The sequence below is a fragment of the Eleginops maclovinus genome, chromosome 9, assembly GCF_036324505.1.
Source record: "Eleginops maclovinus isolate JMC-PN-2008 ecotype Puerto Natales chromosome 9, JC_Emac_rtc_rv5, whole genome shotgun sequence".
Lineage (NCBI taxonomy): Eukaryota > Metazoa > Chordata > Actinopteri > Perciformes > Eleginopidae > Eleginops > Eleginops maclovinus.
Genome location: NC_086357.1, coordinates 11,328,568 through 11,343,029, shown reverse-complemented (window position 1 = coordinate 11,343,029; position 14,462 = coordinate 11,328,568). Strand labels below are relative to the sequence as shown.

The 14,462-nt window shown below is 41.8% G+C and overlaps 1 protein-coding gene across 1 annotated transcript; it reads right to left on the bottom strand.

The window, feature by feature from the left end:
* Window positions 1-2,003: 2,003 nt before the first annotated feature.
* Window positions 2,004-11,304, bottom strand: zmat3 (zinc finger, matrin-type 3). Its single transcript, XM_063891620.1, has 6 exons — window positions 11,174-11,304; window positions 6,218-6,960; window positions 5,994-6,134; window positions 5,336-5,502; window positions 4,951-5,054; window positions 2,004-2,792 (listed from the first exon to the last, which is right to left on the bottom strand). The coding sequence occupies exons 1-6, from the start codon at window positions 11,295-11,297 to the stop codon at window positions 2,584-2,586; spliced, it is 1,488 nt and encodes a 495-aa protein (XP_063747690.1). The 5' UTR covers window positions 11,298-11,304; the 3' UTR covers window positions 2,004-2,583.
* Window positions 11,305-14,462: the final 3,158 nt, after the last annotated feature.

Genomic DNA, 14,462 nt, shown 5'->3' with positions numbered 1-14,462 from the left:
TGCAACTGAAGAACTCCTCGACTCCCTGTGTCTCGCCCACAGCTTTCACTTCAGCTCTGCTTTCATCAGCTCATCTTTGTTTTATTTCTTATTAAACTACACGACACAGTGAAAACAGCCTCACTTTTTGTTATCTATGCTCTGTATGTCACTCCCACTCTCCCACATGTTTGAATGCCGGAGCACCACAGTACTTCGTCCTTACAGTGCTTTTCTCCTGAGTGTCCTCATCTGTGTGATCAGGTGTTTTGGTGCCCGAGAGTCAAATGAAATGTGAACAGCTGCGTCTCCCTGCAAATAACCAACCAGGATATTGCTGTCCTTTCACTATAACACTGCTGATTATGTGACCCGATCAGGCTTTTGACTGTGTGTGCATGTGTGCATGGAAAGTTAGAAAAGCACATTTTAGAGTGAAGCTGTTTCACCTTTGAACTACAGTAATATATTCTTACAATATGGGTGACACATGTTGCGATCCAAAAATCTACTGAGGATACTGTAAATGATTTCTTGAGCCATAAAGACACTCATTATTTCTATTTAAAGCATTAAAGAACCAATCATCAATCTTAAAATAACTACTTAAAAGTGACATTGAGTATTTCAAACAATAAAATGTAGATTTTCTTTAGTTTTCTTAGTTAATACATGACAGACTTGTTCCAAATACTTTGTGACAGCGCTGGGTTCAGCTCAGCACCACTGAGCTGGAACAGAAAATGGAATAAACAGAAAGAGAAAATCTAATTTGATTCCAATTACGCAATTGATGTTTTCAGGATGGCTTGAATACTGAAGAAAACAGCTCTACCTGGGTCAAACAGTTATCAAAACAACAGACAGTCACTCCAAATCCACATGAATTGTCTGCAACCATGTCACCCTGCATTAAAATCTGTTAATGTCCCCGGTGGAAATTGCGATCGGTTGGAAGAATTAAATGGTGTGTCCTACAACCTGATACATCCATGAGCTCTTCAACATGTTCATTTCTAATCTAATTAGAAGTTTGGAGTTAATGGCTTTCAGCTCTTTGCATCACTCCTGGTCTATTGTCACATTTCTTCCTATCACTGTGTCAGTTTGGCTGAGTTGACTAGAAAAAGATAAAGCTTGAACCCTGCCTCAAAAGATGCCTCAGAAACAGCTTCTCCTCGCATGCCGTCCTCCGGCACAGTCACAATAATGAGAATAGCAGCTTTTAACGAGACAGATGGTGCTCTAGCAATGAACAAGGGCATCGCCCAAAGTGCTATAAAGGGCCTACAATAACATCCTAACACAAAGTTACAGTGCTGATAGACATTCAGTCAGTGCACACACGATTCCTGAACATAATTAAATAGATAGATGAGTATTTACAATGTATTCTAGGCTAACAATTACCAAAAGATTAAATAATATTAATGTATATTATCCCACATTTACTTCTTTAATGTCATTTGAGAATATTTACATAATGTGGATTTATCATAATAAAATAGGCGACACAGATTATAGAAAAATCCAATCAGTAGCATTGATTGGTTTCCACTAAATGTCAAAATGGCTAGCCAAAGTTTACTCTTTAGCCTAATTCACACTAAAGGCACAAACAAGGCTAGCCAGGGTGTAGCCTCCAGCCTGATACACGCCAGAAAACCGCTAACAGGTCGGCTAAGGCTAATATATTCATGTCACACTGTTTATAACAGAGGATGTTGTTTGTTGTGCTTTGTTTTTTTATAGTTAGCTTTGGATTTTATGGCCTGCGTCAGGTTAAAAAGATGTTGAATTTGTGGCTTAGAGGTCACTATAAGTGGCCCTGAAGACCCTGCTGTAGGGCCTGTAAAAAATACCTGTGGGGCTCAGACTTCTCCTCAGTGTTGATTGTTATCCCAATGAGGACACTTGTTCGGACTACGTCTGTGTGTTCTTCAAGTCTTCAAGTACTTCTACCAACCAATTTCTTACTATTTTCCACATTTTGCATCTTTGTAAATGCTTTGACCCCATGCATGTACTAAATGTGCCTCCTCTCCTGGGATGTTGGCTTTCTGTGCACACCTAGTCCTTTTCCTGCAGCCTGAATAAGCTCAAGATTTACTTGCAATCCATTTGCATTTACCTGCATTCTGAGTCACAATGCAACCCACTCAAAGCCTCAGAGGAGACCTGAGACAGGTTGGTGTGTCTCAAACTGTTTCTGACTCAGCGCCTACAATTTTTTTCTTTTGGAATTGTACATCAAAATCTTTGAACGTTTTTAAATGTCTGTTCTCTGCATACATGTTGCCAGCCTCAATATACAGACATCATTGCAAATGTAATACCCGGATCAAATAAATCCATCAAATCTCATTAAAGCTTCATATTGTGGAGCATTATGCAAAATATGGGGATTTAAGTGTATAAGAGTATCAAATGAATTGCAAAAAGATCTTGACGCCATGTGTGCTAATCTCTTGTCTGAATGTCCCCCTTGAACAGAGGGAAGTATTTGCTCTCCTGCACTTTGGTCTTCTCTTTTTGTCTCCCATTTATTCTCTGTCAATCTACTCTCTTTCTGTTATCTCCCCCAGTACTCTAATGTTGTGTCTCTTAGCTGTAGCCAAGGTTCTCCATCTCGTGGCGGTATCTTAGCTCCGACACTTTTGCTTTGTGCTGCTTGCTCTCAAGATGCTGCCTGAAGTCGGTCTCCTGCTCGGCTCCGCAGTTACACATGGAGCAGTAGAACTGTCCGCTGGGTGTCACGCACATGGCCAAGTCCCTGGGGATGCGCTGCCTCGGTCTTGGGTTGTAGTAAGGCCCTGGAAGTAACAACAGAGATGGAGAACAAGTACAGTAGTTGTTCAGTATGTACACATCAAGTGGCTTATTAAGATGTATCTACTGTGTCATTGCAGCTGGAAGTTATCAGTTATCTTGGTTACCTTATTAATCCATTAGTGAATTACTGAATAAAATGTCAGAACATTTAGAAAAAAGGTAAATGTGACTCGACTAGAATCTTCAGTCTTACATTTCTTTATGGTAGTTCTAAGCCCAAAGTTCTAGTTGGCTAACAAACAAACAATTGAGTTATAAATCAGCCAGTAAGTCCACCACTTTGATCCAGATGCTTTGATGTTAAATCAACAACTGTTGGATTGGTTGCCATACAACTAGGAACAGACATCCATGGTGCCCAGACAATGAATCCAAAGGACTCTGCTTTAGGGTGAAAATGTCTTTACAACTTTTGGATGATTTAACATAAAACTCAGAGACAGCCATAGAAAAAATTCAGAGACCACTTCAGCATTATCATTTTCTCTTGTTTTATTATTTATAGGTATGCCTTTGAGTTAAATTGTGTATTTATTCTATTATTGTATTCTATAAACTACTGACAATTTTCTCTGTGATGGAATTTAACAAACACTGCCACACTGGAATGTCTGCCATAAATGTAGAGATAAAGATTTAAGAAAAATTTGGAGTGGTCTCTTATTTTTTTTCGGAGCTCTGATGCAATACCTACAAAATGAATGACATCAGCCTAAGCTTTGCGTTTAGTTCAAATGGTAGCGTAATGAGTTAGCAAACATTGTTAAAATTGTGCCTGCTACACATCAGCATGTAACTGTAGTATTGCGAGCATGCTGAGGTTAGCATTTAACACAAACCCCCGCTGGGCGTATGTACAGCCTCACAGAGCCGCTCGCACGGCTGTATATTTTTAGTAATGTTGCATCATTACTGAAAGACAATCAAACGACAATTAAATTAATATTATAAACGATTTATCAACTAACAGTTTTTATTACAAATGAGATATTTTCCACATCAAATAATACGCTGGCATAAGAAAATAAACCATAATTGAGTTTGCTTTTAAAGGCCAGCATCATAGACTTATTTAAAACATGATATACTGTATCACCAATGTGTGATAAAGACACAGCAGGGATTACAACCATTTGAAAAACAGCATTTTGCGTGTGTGTGTGTGTGTTACACCGCAGAAGGTAGGGAGAAGGAGATAAAATAGAAAGATAAAAAAGACACCGACAAGGCAACCGCAGGAGAGAGTGCAGCTATTTTGGGATTTGTCCATCAAGAAAAACATATTAACCCAGCAGAACATCGTGGTTTATGTGTGTGTGTGTGTGAGAGAGAGAGAGAGAGAGAGAGAGAGAGAGACTGGGTTGGACAGAGATGAAGGAAATTGGCTTTACTTTTATGACTTATCCTGCTTTATTTTGAGCTGAGTGCTACTGTTTTTCACCGGAAAGATACAGACACATAGTGAACTATGGCAAGAAAGCAATAGTTTGACGTCAGCAGAAAGTCTGACCTTTTCTACTCTGTATCTGTTTACCCACACACACACACACACACACACACACACACACACACACACACACACACACACACACACACACACACACACACACACACACACACACACACACACACACACACACACACACACACACACACACACACAGTACTAAATAACCACTGCACAACCCCAGTTTCAACTTCAAACCAACAAAATACAGCTCGGGTTCTGATTTGCAATATTTCAAGTAAAACGTGTACAAGTCATGTATGTACAAAGCACAAAGAATATATGGTTAAATAGTTAAAAGAAGCTTTCAGGTTCAAACACTATAGTGATATAGAATGGGGCTGCTTTGTGTCAGCTTTCCTAAAATGAAAGAAGTCTGGGTGCCCTGAAAAGGGCAAACAATTAAGAAAATTACAAACACTTTATACATTATTCCTTAGATTTTAATGCTGCCTTCAAAGGCCCTTGAAAATAACTGTTTAAATAAGCCTATTTCACTTAGTGTGTGTGTGTGTGTGTGTGTGTGTGTGTGTGAGTGTGTTTGTGGTGTGTGAGTGCATTGTTTGACAGTTGAAATATAAGCAGAAATGTGCATCTAGTATTTTTGTTATTAAAACTCTTATTCATTTTACCTGGCATAGAAGCAGGTAGTTGTGGGCTTCGGCGGTTCTTCACCAGTCTGTACTCACTGCCCTCTTTCCTGTTCCTTCTTGGGGCCGCCTCATTGCTGCTCTCCCTGAAACAGGCAGAGCTGGAGTCAAAGTAATGTTTTGGTGTTGGTAGGAAACACTGTCTGGCAATCTGTTCCCACCGGTTCAGCTTGGCTGGTTTGGTTTCAAAGCCAAAACCAGTTAAGTATTTAGGTTTATTCAAGTAATGTTTCTTATTCAAATACATGTATTTTTTTTATTTCAGTTGTGGCTTTCAGGAGATCTGCTAAACAAATACTAATCTAAAACAAAACTAAATAAGGACAAAGCGTCTGTAAACTGCTTAAGTCTCTGTGTTCAAACCTACATGTTACTGGAGTTTTGTTGGGCCTCTGCGAGACGTAGTTTCTTGGCGTGGTTTTTGCCCTGGTAGTGGGCCTGTGCAACTGCCAGTGAACTGAAGGAGGCGTCACACAGCTTACAATAGTCATTTTCTGTGGCCAAGATGACCCGGGTCACTCCCTTATACTGTGCCTGGGACAAAGCAGTGCAGTGTACAGTAGGTGATGAGGGAGAAAGAGAATACATTTTTTTAAAATGTAGGACTGGTGTGAAGAAGAGAAGAAATTCAAGCCACATTTCTTAGCCTTTTCAATGTTACAGACACACTGAATAAAGTTGTTGAATCATGAAACTAAGTGATGATGACTCATTTCATGAAGTCAAAATGGTATAACTATTAGTTAATGAAGATAATGAATGTTATTTGGTTAATTGCTTCAACAACATGGTAAATTCATAAACAACAACTTGTTTTGGAAACTTGGGCGAAGAAACTTTAGGTCGCAAGAGTCTCCTTCCACAAGGATAAAAAGTCAAATCACTTTTAAAATTCTGTTTAAATATGACTAGAGTCATACCGCCTCCTCAGGGGGAAATATCTCTATCAGCAGAACAACTACAGTAAATCAGCAGTAGTTAATCCATCTCGTAAGACTGTAACATTTAGGTGGGTTGGATCTAACCTGTCTGCCTGCGTCACTGTCGTTTGATCCTGAGCTGAGGGATGTCTGGCCAGCCGCCTCGAGGACCTCTGGTATCCTGGTGGCTGGAGACTGTTGACTGCTAGCAAAGAAATTTCTCAACTTCTTATTGTGGTTCTTTCCCTAGATAAACGATAAGGAGAATGCTGTGTTAATTTATGTATTTTAATATTGATTGCATTTTGTACATTGTTATATTAACTGACCTGGTAGTGAGCCTGCGCCTGCTGAGCAGAGTTGAGGGTCACGTTGCAGAGTTTACAGTACAGTGGTTTGCACAGTTCCCCCAGCCCCAGAGAGTCGTCCTGCTCCTCCATCCCCAGCAAAGAGCCCTCATCCTGGGGCAGCTCGCTCGGTGGGGCTGCCTGACCCGGGAGAGGGCCAGGGATGAGACAGGACATCTGGGCTGGGATTAGGGCTGGTCGTGGGGGCATTGGGGGCAGGTGTGAATGGTCTGGGCCCATTGCGGGAGGTGAGGACATGGGGCTCGGAGGGAGGGCAAATCGTCCAGCTCCGGGCCCCACTACAGGTGGGTGCACCAGGGCTTGTGCAAGGTTTAAAGGTGGAGGCCCCAACGGTTGTAAAAGGTCCATGTTTGGAGGCACTATGGCTTGTGTGTGATCTACAGGTGGGGGACCCAAGGTGTGTGCCATTTGGGGAGGCCCCAGTTGCTGTGTTGGGGCCATTGGAGGGGGGCCTAAGCTGTGTGGGGGGGGAATAAGGGGATGTCTTAACGCATGCGGAGATGACATAGGTGGGGGCCCAAGACTCTGGTTAGGTAGCATAGTAGGGGGTCCAATTGCCTGAGCAGGAGCAAGGGGTGGCGGGCCAAGAGGCTGCGTAGGTGCCATTGGTGGAGGTCTCAGCTGGTGCAGAGAGTCCATGTGGTGAAAAGGCTGCTGGGGGTGGCTGAAGAGACTAAGATGAGGCTTCAACATGGTCTCTGGGCCTGTGGACAACAGGAACGAACACATGATTTTACAGAGGGGCAGATAAAACAAATCAAAATAACCTCAAAAATAAATGTGGTAACCTTGATGAGGAAGATAGATGGTGCTGTATGGACATATAGCACTACTTTATTAAAGTTCATTTAACAGCAATAAGAATGGTTTTATCATGCCATGTCAGTTGGTTGATCTAACACTCAACAACTATCGGATAGATGTTCATGACATTTTCTATTTATGGCCTACAGAGCATTAATCAAAAATAATCCAGTGCTACCAGCCCATAAAAAACTGGAGAAATAACCCACATTGCCATAGACTTTCAATTTTCCCAGATAGCATATTCAAAAGTCTCTGTTAGCCTACTGGCCTTCCTCTGGCACCATGAAGTTAACATTTTGCTTTTGAGGGAAACCTCTAAGTAACTTTAGGGTGGATTGCTATTAAATTAGGTTGAAATATTCATATTATTCATATATTTCCATCATAGTGAATTTAAATAATTTTGGTTCTGAACTGACTTTTCATCCAGCAATTTTACATTTGATTGCTTAATTGGCAAATTCCTGCAAAGGGAAAGCCATTATCATGAGGCTCATATGTTTAGTGTGAAATGTTAGCATGCTTACAGTCTAAACTGAGATGATAAGCATGGTTAAAATGATACATGCTAAACATCAGATACTGGGTTCATCTTTACACCAAAATACATTTAATTCTGTAAATATATTTTTAAGATGTCCTTCTGACTAACTGTAAAAACAACAAGATAAAGACATTATCACTTTCTTAAGAAAGGATGAATGATTTGCATTGGATTAGACTGCTAAGTCCATATTGTCTGTTGAACCTGGGTAAAATCCAGTGACCAATTTACAATGACACTAATAGAGGAACATTTTCTTTCAGGGAGCCCGGAGCAGGAGAGATGTAAAGAGATAGGCGAATGGAAACACATTCCCGGACAGAGGAGCTTCACACTCCAGTAAGCATCAGAAAGAATAGGCTAAGCCTGCAGTGCCTGCAGTCATGCATATGGGACGTTACGTACACATGCATTTGCACACACAACAAACTGAGACAGTGACATAAAAATCCCCAAGCTGCTCTGATCTGAAGAGATTACAGCCTGAAGTGTGACTGCTCGATAAACTAAAGTAGCTCTGTGTCTGTCTGTGTGAGTGTACATCAAAGAATGGCATGCATGGTTGTGTATGAGAAAATAAGACAAAGCATTATATTAACAATGGCAATAAGCTGATTTTTGTGTGTTTGCTGGGTCGCTCAAATGCGCCATTGTGTCGGTGTGTGTTTGTGTGTGTGTGTGTGTGTGTGTGTGTGTGTGTGTGTGTGTGTGTGTGTGTGTGTGTGTGTGTCTTTGACCAAATATATTGTCAGGTCAGTAAAAGGGCCAACAGCTGTGTCAAAACTCACTGTGCTGGAAGCTCAATGGTGGTGATTCATGGACTCAAAATAACATCCTGAGGTGTATGTGTTTCCACACTGCTGTTCGCTGTCAGTCTGCCTATCCAGTCTGTCTGTCACCTGGCCTGGCTTACCTCAGGAGAAAGGTATGCTGGACATGAACTGACCCTACTAAAGTCCTGTGAACTGCTAGATGATATGGTGGCAGATTCAGCAGGGCTGGATGAGTGGCCTATACATTGATGAAGTCATATTGTGCAGCAGTTGCATACAAATATATACATGTTTCACTACTCGTTGGTATTGTGAGTATTGTTTTACAATATCCTGCTTAAAAAAGGCTTTTACATTTACTATTTTTGGAGGTTTCATCTTAGTAGACATTATCTGCTATCGTAGGGAGTTGCAAAGCGGATTTATCTGTAATAAACAACAGAAGATGTGAGACACTTGAAGTGGATTGCAGGAGCATCACAGAAATGACAGCTCGGATGCAAAACGGGTTTGAATGTTGATTTAATGTTAAATTCAAATAATTAAAACATTTATTATGACCATAGAAATATACAGAAATTACAGTCGGGTTTAAGAAGTGTGTACTTATCATATTCATATGCTCGCAGTATTCATTGAATGAGACCCATACAGTATGTTGTTGAATTAGACACCCCCTCAATGCTCAAGATTGCCATCCAAAACCAATTAAGTCTCACATATTGCACATCATCAACCTAATCAGCAGCAGCCTCATGAGAACCCTTCCACCCTGATTGAGCCCGCCTGCACAGCAGTCTAGAAACCTCACTGCAGCAGCAATTATACACACAAAGGGCGGCTGACCTTTTTTGCTTGATATCATCCATTAAGCAATTCAGAGTGCGCAATGTGCCACCACAAAACAGATGACTAGATGACTAACATGCGTTTACTGTATATCAGTAGTAATGTAAAGTATGCATGAAGACGTTGCTGTGAATCCTTGAACCAACACTTCCCTCCATGTTCTTTAACTCCTAATGTTACTACCTTGTGTACAATTAATTTGCATCATGATTTCAGGTAGCCATTACCATAATAGATAAGGCAATGCTAGTTGTGTCTCAGATCCAGGTCCTCAAAAAGTGCAGTCTACAGAGCACACAGGGTGCAAACAGATTTTAACAGCCACTTAATAGATTAAGTGTCTGCTCATTTTTGTTTTTGTTTTTTTGCATTTTAGTTTTTGGACAGGACACAATCAACTTAGCAAGTCAAAGTCAGTCTCATGTGATGTTGCTCTGAAGCAGCCAGCAGCAAGTGATCAAAAGGTTGACCACACAGTAATGTTCACCATTGTTGGGGAGAGATTTTGTTCTAGAAGGTGAAGCCACTGATTTTAAAAAAACTACCTCATGACTTATTTGTTAGTTCATGATTTCTTGAGTATGACTAAAGATGTCTTGCTTGTAGAACCACGCCAGAAAACAACTACTGTCCAAGTCTGACGGCCTCCACTGAGAATCTCTAAATAGGCCAAGACTGCCTTTTCTCTAGAGTTTCTTTTGCCGTACTGTCTTGTGCCACATCAATTATGGAGCAATGAGAATCACATGCCTCCTGCACTTATTCAATGTGCTTCACTGGGCAATGGACAACCACAAATGCAGCAAAGACAACATATGTCTTATTAAAGTTTGCAATTTACTTTATGAACCATTCATGTAAAGCCCATAGCCTTTACATTTAGATCTCAGTGGCACTTTAGGTTTGAATTTATCTCATAATAATGAATACAAAGTGAGTGATACTGTATGCTAAAGACTTTGATAACCAGTCACCTAGCATATGCATTAGGCTATAAATACTATATCACTTAGTAATCAACCATTTCTCCTTATAAAAAGCAACACCTATTTAAGCTCATCAGGAGTTACTATTCACGAGTCATAAATTGTTTATTTGTCTGACAAAAAGTTGGCATTGGAAAAAGTTTGTATTCAATTTACAATAATAGAGAAAATGCTACATTTTCATAATTTAAGTCAAGCAAACAACTTTAACAATTTTAGTTCTTATGATGTCATAAAAAATATGGTTCACCAAAATTGCCATCAAAATCGTCCCCCATCTTGACAAATCATGTATTGTTATATTATCAGCAATCAATTGCAACAACTTTCACCAACAATCTGAGACTGCATGCAGTATAAGCAATGAAGACAATTTGATGGCAGGAATATTGGCCTACTATGTCTATAAATCTGGATCATTTGCATGACCATGATGCTGGCCTCAGTTGGATGCGACTGTGCAGGTGCAATGAAGAAACACTTGCTGTGTAACTGCCACATGTCCCCATCATCTGACTGCAGATCAAGCAGTGCCGTGAAGGCAGCAGCAACGATTACAGTTTCCATTTCTTCACTTGTTCTGGAAACCGCTTGATTGACAACCATACATGAGGGATGAAAGTGACCGTTGCACTGAGGCTATTCACTGTTTCAAATAACAGTCAGTAAAACCTGGAGTCTCTCTGGAGCTCTCCTACAGTACAAGGGATCATTCGTCCCGACAACCTCGGATTTTGCATCGCAGCATCTATGCTCAATAAGCTATTCAGTGAAATGAATGGTGCACTCGTTAAAATGACATTATGGTGTTGACACCAACACCAGGGCAACTGGTTAAACATCCAACATCCACATCTGCAAATGTCCCTTGTAAGATTTTTCTTCTTCGCTGTACATTAGAGCGCATCAGATTGCTGACAGTCCGAGGGAAGATACTGTATTGCAAGCCTCTCCTTACCTGGCAAACGGGCAAGATAATGTCTGCTGTCACCGTAGTTTACGGGTGGCGAAGTGTAATTTCTGCAATATTCCGCACTCTGGTAGTACGCTGCATCCCCGTTCTTCAGCTGCAGCGCCATCATCGCAGTGACATCCCTTTGCCAACTTGTACTCAACCAAAAAACCGGGCGACCAGGCAGGATCTCTATGGAAAGCAAACAGTGCCACAATACACCACTTTCTCAGGACGAATTTCCTCGAGGGAGGAAGGAAGTTTAAACCTTCCCAATTTTGAAATTGCATCTCAGCGCAGCTCAAATATTTAGTTTGACAAAATAATAAACAATACAACTGTAACCTTGGATAAATATTGAAAACCATCTGAACTTAAAAGTCTACTTCTAGCTCTTTTTTCTAAGCCAAAAATGTAATATGTAAATGTTATAATTAATAGTACATTGACTGCTTGGTGAAAAAAAGAAAATACAAGCTCAAAAAATAGAACTCCCCAAACATATACACCGATTACACTGGCTGACATGAATAAACTGCAGCATTTTTTAATTAACAGATATTGTAAAGAACAATTCAATACATTGCAAGAACTAAAGAATAACTATGCACTTAAAGGCACTGAATCCTTCAGAATCAGAATCAGAATACCTTTAATCGTCCCACAGAGGGGACATTTTCATTATTACAGCAGAAAGAGCCAAAGACAGCTTAATATTACACCCAAGATACTAAATATATATATACAAGAATCACACAATTTACAAAATACACACAAATAAAAGTATAGCAGCCAGATATGTATTGCACAGTTATTAACACAACAGGGGGTGTTATAGTCAGTGTTGTTATATGTGTGGGGGTCTACCGGGGGCCATGATGGTTATAGAGTCTGACAGCTGCAGGAAGGAAGGACCTGCGGTATCTCTCCGTGAGACACCGCGGGTGCAGCAGCCTGTTGCTGAAGGAGCTGCACAGTGTGGACGGGGTGTCCTTGAGGGGGTGGGACACATTGTCCAGCAAGGAGGACAGCTTGGCTGCCATTTTCATGTGTTCCACCACCTCCACAGTGTCCAGAAGACTCCCCAGGAAAGAGCTGGCCTTCCTTATCAGTCTGTTCAGTCGCTTCCTGTCAGCAGCCGAGATGCTGCAGCCCCAGCAGGCCACACCATAGAAGATGGCTGATGCCACCACAGAGTCAAAGAAAGTCTGAAGGAGTTCCCCCTGCACCCAACAGACCTCAGTCTCCTAAGCAGAAAGAATCTGCTATGTCCCTACTTCTAGATAGCAGCAGAGTTATCGGACTAGTCCAGTTTGTTGCTCAGATGAACACCCAGGTTTCCTCATGTTGTCGTTAGATGTGGTCAAAATGTAATCTCACAATCTCAATCAAAGTCCACTCCCTGGATGTTCACTGGTGTGTGTTGGGGGGGGGGGGGGTGAGTGTTGGCGCCGTCTGAAATCCATCACCAGCTCCTTGGTCTTCCCTGCGCTGAGCCGGAGGTGGTTCCTCTGGCACCAGAGGATGATGTCCTGCGTCAGCCCCCTGTACTCCCTGTCGTCCTCATTGGAGATGAGGCCGACGATGGCGGAGTCATCAGAGAACTTCTGCAGGTGACAGGTCGGCGTGTTGTGGGTGAAGTCTGCAGTGTAGAGGGTGAAGACAAATGGTGCCAGCACCGTCCCCTGGGGGGCCCCCGTACTGCAGATGATGGCGTCTGATTGACACTCCCTGGTCCTCACATACTGTGGACGGTTGGTGAGGTAGTCCAGGATCCAGGAGGTGAGGTGGTGATCCACCCCCGAGAGCTGCAGCTTGTCTCCCAGGAGCAGCGGCTGGATGGTGTTGAAGGCACTTGTGAAATCAAAGAACGTGATCCTCACAGTGCGCCCAGCCTTCTCAAGGTGGGAGAGGGACCGCTGCAGCTAGAAGATGACAGCATCATCCACCCCAACGTCAGGCTGGTAGGCAAACTGCAGCGGGTCCATCGATGGTCTCACAAGGGGCCGAAGGTGTCCAAGCACCAGCCTCTCCAGGGTTTTCATCAGCTGCTATGTCAGCGCCACCGGCCGGTAGCTGTTGAAGTCCTTGGGATGTGGGGTCTTTTGCACAGGTACCACACAGGACGTCCTTCACAGTAGTGGTACCCTCCCTTGCTTCAGGCTCAGGTTGAACAGAAACTCCACAATCCCACACAGCTGGTCTGCACAAGATTTGAGGAGCCTCGAGCTGATGCCATCGGGACCCGCTGCCTTCCGTGCCTTACACCTCTGCAGCTCCCTCCTTACCTTTAAGTATTTAAGTAAAATGCAAGTATAAAATAAATTTTTTCACCAGTAGTCTGCCTCTTCCAAAATACCCAGAAAATAACATACCCAACTGGATGGCATTAATCCATAAGAAACTGATATTGCAAAACTGGAAAAGTAAAGAACCACCTATCCTATGCAAATGGAACATTTTAATACAATATGGATCACAATTTAGAAAGCTCTGTAGGTGAGATGAGCCACAAAATCACCCAGAATCCAAACATATTGGGTAACACCTAAACACCGTCCTTAGTGCGTTTGTCTTTGTATGTGTGTGTGTGTGTGTGTGTGTGTGTGTGTGTGTGTGTGTGTGTGTGTGTGTGTGTGTGTTTGTTGTGTCAGTCTCGGAAGGGGGGCATGTGGGTGTGGCGGGGGGCAGGGAGATTTGACATTGTCTGTTTGTTTTGAAAGCACGAGTGGGGATGGGATATAAATTAATGACAACCATTTTCATTAACCCAAAACACATTTCCATTTTAGTTGTTTAAAACTAAATTTTCCACCGCAAAGAAATTCCATCAAAACATCACTTTTTTGTACTCTTTTTTACTTTTATGGTGAGTTCCTCCTGTTTTGCATAGCCAGTATGCTAAGAGTTGTAACCAATCATTGATGATTAAAGCCACATCAAACCATTGCATAGTTGAAAAGTTCATGCCATTGGAAGGTAAGGTAACCAGGTGTCCCGTCAGCAAGCAGAGACAGAGAGATAGAAAGGAGGATGGGGAGAATTTTGAAATGCTGGCATTTGTGGCACTGTTGGCTTTCCATACCAGACAGTTGCTACTTCTTGCTGGCACCGAGGTTTTCACCGGAGGGGTGAAACCAAGACTAGAGCAAATACAGAAAGCGTCAGCAAGCAACAATTTAAGTTAATTTCACAGCATGTAAACACGTTGTGATTTTAATTTCCCATTAAACATCAGTGAATATGTTGTCATCCTGAAATTAGATGTATTTTCCAAAAAGACATATAGGTCTAA

Excerpts from the sequence above, each read along its gene's own strand:
- zmat3 (XM_063891620.1), bottom strand. The coding sequence starts at position 11,297 with ATGATGGCGCTGCAGCTGAAGAACGGGGATGCAGCGTACTACCAGAGT. Across the intron at positions 6,135-6,217 it reads AGGCGCAGGCTCACTACCAG|GGAAAGAACCACAATAAGAA; the intron begins GTCAGTTAATAT and ends TCGTTTATCTAG. Across the intron at positions 2,793-4,950 it reads ACTACCTGCTTCTATGCCAG|GGCCTTACTACAACCCAAGA; the intron begins GTAAAATGAATA and ends TGTTACTTCCAG.